Consider the following 10514-nt stretch of genomic DNA (forward strand, 5'->3'; position numbering starts at 1 on the left):
CAGGATGGAAATGTGACATTTCTCTTAGTTTCCTGTGCTAATGTGAGGAAGGTCACAGCCTCCTCATCGCTCCCCTCTCAGCCGAGGCTTTTCTTTCTTCACTGGAAGTTTAAGTCATGTGCTTCATGTACATCATGATTGTTTTTGTTAGTTTTTGAATGTAGCATTTATATGGCTAAAGAAACTTTTCCTCCTTGGCTGAGTATAAAAACAATTTGCAGCATGTTGAGTTTTTAAAATTTATTGTTTATGCCAACTGCGATGGATTGGCAACCTGTCCAGGGTGTACCCCGCCTTCGCCCGATTGCCGGCCGGGATTGGCTCCGGCCCCTCCCGTGACCCCGTTCAGGGATTAAGTGGTAGAAAATGAATGAATGAATGAATGTTTATGCCAATTGAACATGTATACGAAATCATCTTGATACTGTGGCTGTCTGACCTGGAGACAGATTAGTACTTTATTCCTTCTCTGTACAGGGGGATCCTGGTTTTCCTGGTAACCCCGGTGTACTGGTGAGTCTTTGCATTTTGTAACAGTTGAATCTTAATGACACCCAGCCTTACATCCAGACCATGTAAAAACAAGGAACATGAGAGAGTCCAGATGGTTCAGGCATGAGTGGTATGTTGTGGTTTCCCTGTGTTAAGGGTGAGGATGGTCAGCGGGGAACCAAAGGGTATCCAGGACGCAAAGGGAACCACGGTCGAGGCGTGAGTGACATGCATGCAGTAAAACATACATGTTCTTTTTCTGTCTTTTTGCTTCATAAGTGACTTTTGTTCTTGGTCTGACTTTTACAGGGGAACTCAGGCAGGCCGGGAGAATTGGGTGTGTCTGGAGACCCGGGACATCCAGGACACAGGGTGAGTGTGATCATCTTCTTTTAAAAAGACGACAACCCTTGCTACTCTCAGAGCAGCAGGAGATGTCAGTCACTAATAATATGTCAGCGTATAATCAGATCATCCAACAACAGAAATCCCAATGGGTACCTGAATATCAAGCCACTGATATGAGCGTCAGACAGTGCAGTGGAGAGTTACAGTGTTTGTCTCCTCTTCCTCCGTGCAGGGTCCCAGAGGTCCCCCTGGAGGCAGTGACATGTCTGTAAGTCCGTCTCCACTACACCTTCAACATCAAAAGAGATATTACATTTATTTCTACAAAGCATCTTTCCTGTTTTTCAGGAGTGCCAGCTGGTCACCTACATCAGAGACAACTGTGGTAAGTGATGTTTGTGAACCAGTGCTTCTGTCGATAAGATGCAAAACAAGCGTTTGCTGAGTCTGATTTTCACCAGGGGACACGTGTTTTTGTGTCCCCTGGTGTTTTTGTGCCATTCAGTAACTCTGACAACCTTGCTTGAACTCTAAACATTATTTTTCTCCTCTGCACAGCTTGTTGCGCTGGTATGTATGTCTCCATTTTGCTTCTCAGGAGAATATGGTGAGTGAGAATTTACTGTTGAGACGCTAAAGTGGGATCATTCAGTGAATGTTGTAGTAGCACCTTTGAACCTTCTTGGTTTGACTTGTTTGGTGTCAGTTTAATGGTTCAGGACAGAGGTCGACAGTTACATCCTCTCTCTTACTGTTTTAAATAGAGAAGTCACTGTTGGTGTCTGTTCTTTACAGTATGTACAGCATGTGGTGCAAAGGTCAGTGCTACAAGCATGAATGTGGGTGGAGGTTCTGCCTAAAAGCTTAATGGTGGTTATCTCTTGAAAACAAGAAAACACATTTCTGTAAACTGTGTAAGAAGAAATCATGCAGAAGGCTATAAGAATGTGGTTGAATGATGTCTTTGACTTAAATTTGTAAATATAGTATCTTCAACTGTCATATCGAGTGTTCTACAGTTGGTTCAGATAAAATCCAGATGTAATTTATTACACTCTTCTTTACAATTAGCCCCAGACATGTTTTTAATGAGCCACATGCAAATCAGTGTTGGTTCTAGTCCGTGCCAGAGGCTGACACTAATACCTGAAGCACTAGAAGAAGAATAACATGTGCACTTCACCACTTTGAACCGTCATACAACTAACATAAACACATTGCTCCCTCCTCTGCTCAGACCACAGACCTCAGAGGTTATTCAGGGCTCAGAAACACAACAGCAGCATTGGGTCTTCTGTATGATCATGTTTCATTTGGTGGAGTTGCTTTCTTCCTGTTGCTTTCATGAGATGAGCTAATCCACCTTAAGTGTTTCGAGCAGGTGTCTGGGATCCATTTATATTTACATAGATGGTCACTGTATGTGATCCTCTCAAGATGTGTGATGAGGCTGTGTGTAAACAGAATTTGTAAACTGTGCTCATTTAATGAGACTTTTGAAGAAGAATTTAGTGCACAATGTTTGCCTGAGACATTAGTTTATAAGATCTGAGCCCCTGGAGGTGCCATTAAAGGCTGAAAACCATTATAAAGCCTCGTCCGGTTCTTTCAAACCAGGAACTCCGAGGGACGACTCAGACCACTTGAGTATATAAAAAATATAACCGTGCTGGTTTATTCAAAAAGTCACAGGCAAGAATTAACACTTCAAGTCCAGAGATCTTCCAACCCCCAGGCTGCCCGAGCAGCCCGGAAACAGAAAAGACCCCGAACCAAGCATTGCTATACAATATTAATCATTTCTGGGCTGTCGAACCGTGACGTCACCCGATAAGCAAGCCTTGCAGCTGCTATAACGTTTAGCCAAAACATGAGGAAAAGTCAAGGTGCGTGACTGTTGTTTTCGTGGTGTGTATCTAAAACAATTGGACATAACCTTACACATTAAGACAAATATTAAGACTAGCATTACAGTTGACACTAACAGCAGTTTTCCTGTAACCTTGACGTGCCTGCAGTCTGCACTGCAGGCTGAATAGTTAACAGCCTAAGCTAGTCACCCTGTCTGCACTAAACATTCCTAGACAACAAATCTCTGAATATCTATCTAACTAAAAAATAACCTAACACCATGAAGGTGGGTAGTGTTTGAAGAAAGGCTGGAAGTAGGGTTCTGGGCACAATGTCACAGATGATGGTGATTTGGCTTACCTGTTAAATGTGCCAAAGGTTTGGTCATTTCACATGAGTACTGTCTTTCTCAGAGGCACAGGTACATGGTGTGTTCAGACTGAACGTACACAAAATAATGTCTCTGGTGCCTCAGTCTGCTTCCAATTCAGGTGCTCAGTCTCATCTTACTCCTCTCTACATTGACTCCTCCTAGGTCAATCACTGTGCCCGGCCTACCCCACACAGCTGGTGTTCGGCCTGGACATGTCTGAGGACGTGACCCCGGCCTCCTTCGAGAGGCAGCGCTCTGCCCTCCTCTCCCTGCTGGAGGACATCACCATCAGTGAGAGCAACTGTCCGACGGGTGCTCGCGTCGCTGTGGTGGGATACAGTGCCTACACCAAGTACCTGATCCGCTTCCAGGACTACCATCGCAAGAAACAGCTGATTGAGGTAGTGAAGAACATTGCCTTGGAGAGGACGGCCAACCGGCGCCAGTTGGGGGCCGCCATGCGCTTTGTGGGTCAGAATGTCTTCAAACGCGTACGAGCAGGAGTCATGATGAGGAAGGTAGCAGTCTTCCTCTCTAATGGGCCTTCAGAGGATGTAGAAGACATTGTTACCGCTGTTATGGAGTACCGGGGCCAGGACATCGTCCCAGCAGTTATTTCTTTGCGGAACGCTCCAGCTGTTAGACGGGCCATGGAGGTAGGTTTCCATCAGCAGAGGAAGTCATAGCCAAACCAGATGTTGTTCCTCAGCTCTTCAGTGTGAGCACAGAGCGATCATTCCCTTCCAGTTGATCTATGATCCTGTAGTTGGTGTGTAACCAGCTGCTGAAACAGTGCCGGCCAGTGATCAGTGAGTCAGGGCAGTTTCTGAGTTGAACAGGTCATGACTTGCTTGATGTACAGAGGTGATGAGTAAGGTATCACAGACCAGCTTCACTGTCCCACCTGACAGCACCACCAGCATCATTAGTCGTAAGCTTCACTATGTTTACACTGCTGTTGTCGATCAGTGTCAGAGAACAAGGATGTTGTCAGACTGGGTGAGAGGGCAAAAGAATTCAGGCACATGGTGCTCGTCTTCCTCTACGACACATTTGTCTTAGCACTTACAGGTCGGATCATCATTAGGCTGATTTAACATCTGATCCTGGCATTAACTGTCTCATTTCAGGTTTGGTATTTATTCTACATCTGGGTTTTATTACAGCTGATGTCACTATTCTGACACATAAAATTTATTGCAGAGTTTTTTTGGCACCTTGTTTGGTCTTTAAACACATATTAAATCCAGCTCCCTTTGCACTCAGCCTCTTTTCATTTATGACTACATTTAGCCTCAACAATTTGTCTTCAGTACTGAACTGCAGCCAGGCTGATACTGTAACTGTCACTGAACTGATGATCTTGGAGAGAAGTAAGAATTTGCTGTAGTCTTTAACCTGGAGATCAATGAGAGAGGATCCCAGGGGCTGCAGGTCACCTTACAGTACCACTTAACGCTGTTCTCAGCTACTGAAGAAATGTTCTTTTTCCAAAAATTGATTGAACATTAAAAACTGATGTTTGTTCTCAGGTTGATGACACAGGAAACTACGTCTTCACAGTGCTGGGACGGGTGCAGGACATGGCTGCAGACCTGAGGAAGGTTCATAACTGTGCAATCTGTTACGGTAATCCCTAAGCCTCATGCTTGGACCATTGCCTGTATATAAATGTAGTCAATGTCTTGGACTAATATTTAATATAAATCATTAGTGGATATATCAGATGCACATTTGGCTTTTCAAGGTTCTGCTAACAGTGTGATAAAATGTGTTGCACAAGATGAAATAAAAAAAAAAGGCTGAATACGGGCCATTGGTAGCCATAAGCTTTTTGTGCTGTTGCTAGCTGTGGCCGGAGGCAGCATGAGTTCAGGTTTTCCGTCCATCTGTTTGGGTTATTGCCACAAACGCGATACCTCAGAAACGCCTTGAGGGAATTTCGTCAAATTTGGCACAAAAATCCACTTGGATTCAGGTATTAACTGATTAGAGTTTGGTGGCCAGAGGTCAAAGGTCACAGTGACCTCATATCTGCCTCATTCTGGCTGGTGGAGCCATACAACTGCAAAAATGTCATTCTATTTGGTTTAAAATAAAAAAAATCAGAACAGTTAAAACATAGCTGCCTGGCACTGTGACATCTTCTCCTGATTACCACACCGTTGCGTTGACAGTTTAAGAATGCCCTGTTTTTACACATCTTTTCATAATTTGTATATGCACAGACATGAATGGTAAAGTTTACAGCAGCACTAAGATGCTGAGCTATACAAACAGCCTCACTGTGTTCCAGCAGTTATTTATTTGGTCCATCTTATGGCTCAGTCTCAATCATAAACATTCAACTCAAAAACAGATAAGTGTTATACTGAGGCGCAGCATGAAAGACACCTCAAGTTCCAAGGATTCACAGATGGCAGGGTCATATATACATGAATATATTTACAACAGGTGGTGGCTTAAATGTACATTAACTGGTTTGGATTTCAGGATGGGGAAAAGCCAAAGTAACAATATCTATCAAAAAAAAAAAAGACAAACTTTGTAAACTAACAAAAACAGGAGAAAACTGTTAGAATAAAAATAGGCATCCCATCCCTACAAGCACCAAAGAGTTAAACACAACTGTAGCTTAACATCAGCTCAACATGGCCAGTTGGAAAATGAAGAATTTGAGTTCTGCCTCCTCTCCCAGTCTTCCTCCTTTAGACATCTCACCGCCAGCTCTGGATGGCCAGTTGGTGTTGAACACTTGTACCAACTAGGCAGATCACACCCACATTTTAATGACATTCATAACAGCTGTTGAGTCAGTCCATTTCTAACCAAGCCAGCTGGCCTCTCAATGTTTACTCTGTTTCTCTAGACCCATGCAAACGCTCGGAGGAGTGTGCCGTCATCCAGAAACCAGAACCACCTCAGCAGGTTGATGTGGACCTGGTCATGGTGGCGGACAGCTCCAGAGAGATGCAGGCTGATGAGTTTACTGGTGTCCAGCAGCTGCTGGGCTCTGTGGTGGATCAGCTGGCTGTGAGCCAGAGTCCGCACCAGGCTGGCAAACAGGCCCGTGTGGCTGTAGTCCAGCAGAGCGGCACCCAGATTCCCAAGGTAGAGTTTGGCCTACAGACCTACCAGGACCGCGACCTGATGAGGAGCCAGATCCAGAAGATGCAGCAGCAGGGTGGGTCCTCTGCGCTGGGGCAGACGCTGGAGTTCACCCTGCAGGAGGTGCTCCTGAATGTCAGCCAGCCCCGGAGGAGGAAGGCGCTGCTGGTCGTGGTGGGCACCGAAACGGCTAGTGTGGACCGGGCCAAGCTGCAATACATCTCCCAGAAGGCCAAGTGTGAGGGGGTGGCGCTGTTTGTGGTGGTGGTTGGAGATCGCTACAGCCGCACGCAGGGGGAGGAGCTGGCCTCAACAGTAAGAGAAGGCTCTGGATTTAATTATTTACATGTTGCCCTCAGCTTTGCCAAACATTTTTTTAGCATCTCCAGACATCACCCAGTTCAAAGTTATCGAAAATAACAAATGCACTTGTTCTTGTTTTTAACAGCAAACATGAATGTATTTGTCATGTGCTTGTTTCAGAGGGAATCAACACATATCCTCCTCCATCTTATAAACAGACCTGCGAGCAGCTGGCCGGTCAACAGGAAGGACAAACCTTCATCAGCTAGTAAGTCCCACTCCAACTTAAACATTATCAAAGCATTAACAAAGTACTGTGTTAACAAGTATTAACTAAGTCAGCAGTAACATAGCATTTGACACGTCTAAGTCCAGCAGAGCTGAGCTAAAATAGCAGGTCTGTAGAGGTAACTGCATAAGCCAGTTGGATTCAAAGTCCATCCATCCATTCATTTTCCTCCGCTTATCCGGAACCGGGTCGCGGGGGTAGCAGTCTAAGCAAAGACGCCCAGACTTCCCTCTCTCCAGACACTTCCTCCAGCTCCTCCGGGGGAATGCTGAGGCGTTCCCAGGCCAGCTGAGAGACATAGTCCCTCCAGCGTGTCCTGGGTCTTCCCCGGGGCCTCTTCCCGGTGGGACATGCCCGGAACACCTCCCTAGGAAGGCGCCCAGGGGGCATCTGAAACAGATGCCCGAGCCACCTCAGCTGGCTCCTCTCGATGTGGAGGAGCAGCGATTCTACTCTGAGCTCCTCCCGGGTGACCAAGCTCCTCACCCTATCCCTAAGGGTGCGCCCGGCCACCCTGCGGAGGAAGCTCATTTCGGCCGCCTGTATCCGGGATCTTGCCCTTTCGGTCGTGACACAAAGCTCATGACCATAAGTGAGAGTCGGAACGTAGATCGACCAGTAAATCGAGAGCTTCGCCTTACAGCTCAGCTCCTTCTTCACCACGACGGACCGGTACATCGACCGCATTACTGCAGAAGCTGCACCGATCCGTCTGTCAGTCTCCCGTTCCATCCTTCCCTCACTCGTGAACAAAGACGATTCACTGTTTCAGCTGCTATTGTTATGGTGTAGTCCCCCTCACCAGGAGGGTGAGGGGAGAACTGCGGTAGGACTCAAGTGTGCTGACCCAGGTGCTAGTAAAAAAAAAAAAAAGGAGGTTTAATGGAACAAAACACAAAGTAACAACAGAACAAGGGCCATGTACATATATAAACAAAGTAGGGCAGAGATGGAGGAGGGGACCAGGATGAACAGGTAAACAGATAAACTGACGGCAGGAATCAGGAGAGCAGGAGGATGAGGACAGACAGGTGAATAGACAGGCTAACCAAGAGGACAGGCGAACAAAAAAGATATCCACAGCACAGGAACTGTCAGCTTGGATTAAAAAAAAAAGGTAACATCTGGCTAACCACATGGACAAAAAACAAACAAAGCGGTCCACAGCACAGGAACTGAACAGCGTGGAAAACAAAATACGTTTTATACATACCACGAATAAAGGGCTGTTACGGGGTATGCATGTTACAGTAGTTAATGCTCCGGTGACAGCGGAGCGTCCGCCAGAGGTTTAAATAAGGTAGGAGGGTGATTACAGTGATGCGCCCAGCTGTGCGCAACAACCCACAATTCACTGATTACAAAATGCGACACAGCTGAGGCGCTAATCCTGCAAAAACAGCGAGCAGGAGAGAGAAAGGCAGAAGAGAGGCAGGTCGCGCCGAGCGGACCTGACAGCTATAACTTTAACCCAAATGCTGGATTATAAATGAGGTATTGGTGTAATTCTGCTTTGTGATTATCAACTGATTGTGATAAGTTCAGTTCAGGGAGAGCAAAGCTGCTTTTTAATGGGACCGTTAATGCGCTGATGAAGATGCCTGTTTAAATTTTTGCTGCAGATAAGATCCACAATGTGAATTATTAATTTGTGGGTCAAACAACAAGAGCATCAGGTCTAACCTGACTCTTGATGTCTAGGTTACATAAAACCAATGCTTGACCCTGTAACTAACATGGAGCTTTAACCAAGATTTCAGAATCCTATCCAATAAAAAAGTCTGTGGAGATTTCTGATAACCTTTTCATATTTTCTTATTAATTTAACTGTTAGATGTGCATTATTTCTCTGCATTTTTGCCTAAACCGTACATTTGAAAGAATCAGAAGATCTACCATGTGTAATTTATGTGTAAATGAAAAACTGATTTTCAGAAACAACAGCAGACCTGTTGTCAGTGCTGCTCAAACAGTTATGTAGAACAAACACTCAGGAATCTATATTCCTGTTCATTTGTTTCTTCAGGATAAAATAGTTGGGTGTGTGGAAATCGCTCTGAAGAATTACAGATCTGTTTAAGTGTAAAGTTGCCTGTTATTACTGTGTCCAGTTCTGGGCTGAAGTCGGCGGATCTGGAGTTTGCAGATGAAGGGGAGGAGAGGTTTCAGGCGCAGATGGAAGACAAGGGTCAGGCCACACAGCTGGATGTCATCGACACTGCGAAAACTGGGCAGAGTTCAGTCTCCGGAGCCAACCTCAGCGGTAGCCCACACACACACACACACGCTGCTTTATACACAGAAACACCTGGTTGGTACGCTGTTCACCAGAGCTGCACTGAAAATACTCCTAAATTATTCTTATGTTGTGTTTTTGCTGAATGAGTGAAGTTTGTTAAGATGTCCTGATTAGAGAAACTGCACTGTATAGTACTCGTTACACTCCAGTTTAGGATGTGAATGTTTAGATGGCAGCGACTTCTAGTGGTTCTATTGCCCTGGTTTTGAGTTTGTCTCAAACAAAGGGTAAGACTGGTGATAGTCACGCCAGCACTGAAAGTACTGCTGCCACAAATGCTCACTAGAGACCAAAATGTGGATTAATCCGCAGTGGAAAATAGTCCCCAACAAATGCACTGTTTCTTTCTGTTTGTTTGAACAAGGCTAATGTGGCCATCTGTGTTAGGACATTACTGGGCCTTTTTTAAACAATGACACTACAAATGTGTTTGTGAATTTGTTTTGTTGGGGTCTACACATGAGATTTGACAAGATATATGTAGAATAAAAGCAGAATTAATCTTGTTTTAACCGAGGTAGTGTCTAATTAACTAGTCTGTTGAGCTATTGAACTTGTCCTGTACTCTGCCGCCTAGAAGTAATTTAAATCCCACATCCTAAGCACAGTGACAGTGGGGTTGGAGAGTTCACTCATGTTCACATTACTGGGACATGATCAAGTAATCATGTTAGTTCAGTTCCTGTGTTTACTTAATTCATGAGTGTGAACTGTAAAGAGTTTTTATGAAACCTACTCCAAACCCCAGGAAGCATAAACGGCAGCTCAGCCAGAAACCACACACTAAGTCAGGCTGCAGTGTGAAGATGTGGCGTGTTGATGAAACACCTCCAGCTTCTGGCTGACTCTGTTTTCTGTGACAGGTTCCATCATCCTGCCAAAGGTGCAGCTGGCCGCTTCTGTCCCCAAAGGTAAAAACGACTAATACAGCACTGGACCAGAAATGTAGCTATTGAGGAAATGTCCAATAAGTATTGACTGTGTGTAGGAGCACATTTAACTAGGCTGGGTTGTCAGCTTCAGCTGTTGCAGGGCCATTGCAGTCATTTATGTTAAAGCTGCCCGGGGCTGCTTTTCCTTCCTCATAAGATGATTTTTTTTTTCCAAAAGTGTTTTAAAACCTTGCATTGTTTACATCCATGTTGACGAGTGACAGCGCTTCATGTTTGCTGTTTTTGCTGGCACACTGTAGCTCGTGGTAACCACCTGTTGATCAGTGGAATGATGTGAAACCACTGGCTGGATGTACGCATCACCTATGCACAAGAGCAACTAAACAGGGACCCAATTATATAAAATTGTGTAGTGCTATTAGAACTAAAGCTCCACAGGGAACCAGATGTCATCCTTCAGACTATTGATATAAACGTTATTGTTTGTAGAAAAGTGGCCCTGGTGAAAATGCTGGTGAATTTGTTTTCAGCCAATTTCTTCTTTGTCCCTGGATCGGA

The 10514-nt window shown here is 45.0% G+C and overlaps 2 protein-coding genes across 2 annotated transcripts in view; both read left to right on the forward strand.

Moving 5' to 3' along the window:
• The window catches only part of LOC109970071 (collagen alpha-6(VI) chain-like), a gene marked incomplete at its 3' end in the record, with an annotated part of 41872 nt that extends 35391 nt beyond the window's left edge, over window positions 1-6481 (forward strand). Inside the window, exons 32-40 of the mRNA XM_020617392.1 lie at window positions 478-513; window positions 649-711; window positions 802-864; window positions 1073-1108; window positions 1189-1225; window positions 1399-1410; window positions 3227-3720; window positions 4597-4693; window positions 5934-6481. Of these exons, the coding sequence (XP_020473048.1) occupies window positions 478-513; window positions 649-711; window positions 802-864; window positions 1073-1108; window positions 1189-1225; window positions 1399-1410; window positions 3227-3720; window positions 4597-4693; window positions 5934-6481 (1386 nt within the window). The remainder of the gene's footprint in view (window positions 1-477; window positions 514-648; window positions 712-801; window positions 865-1072; window positions 1109-1188; window positions 1226-1398; window positions 1411-3226; window positions 3721-4596; window positions 4694-5933) is intronic.
• The window catches only part of LOC109970053 (kunitz-type serine protease inhibitor BmKTT-2-like), a 6097-nt gene continuing 2064 nt past the window's right edge, over window positions 6482-10514 (forward strand). Inside the window, exons 1-4 of the mRNA XM_020617359.1 lie at window positions 6482-6487; window positions 6656-6743; window positions 8876-9027; window positions 9927-9974. Coding sequence (XP_020473015.1) covers window positions 8940-9027; window positions 9927-9974 — 136 coding nt within the window. The 5' untranslated portion in view covers window positions 6482-6487; window positions 6656-6743; window positions 8876-8939. The remainder of the gene's footprint in view (window positions 6488-6655; window positions 6744-8875; window positions 9028-9926; window positions 9975-10514) is intronic.

Source organism: Monopterus albus, unplaced genomic scaffold (assembly GCF_001952655.1).
Source record: "Monopterus albus unplaced genomic scaffold, M_albus_1.0 scaffold189.1, whole genome shotgun sequence".
Lineage (NCBI taxonomy): Eukaryota > Metazoa > Chordata > Actinopteri > Synbranchiformes > Synbranchidae > Monopterus > Monopterus albus.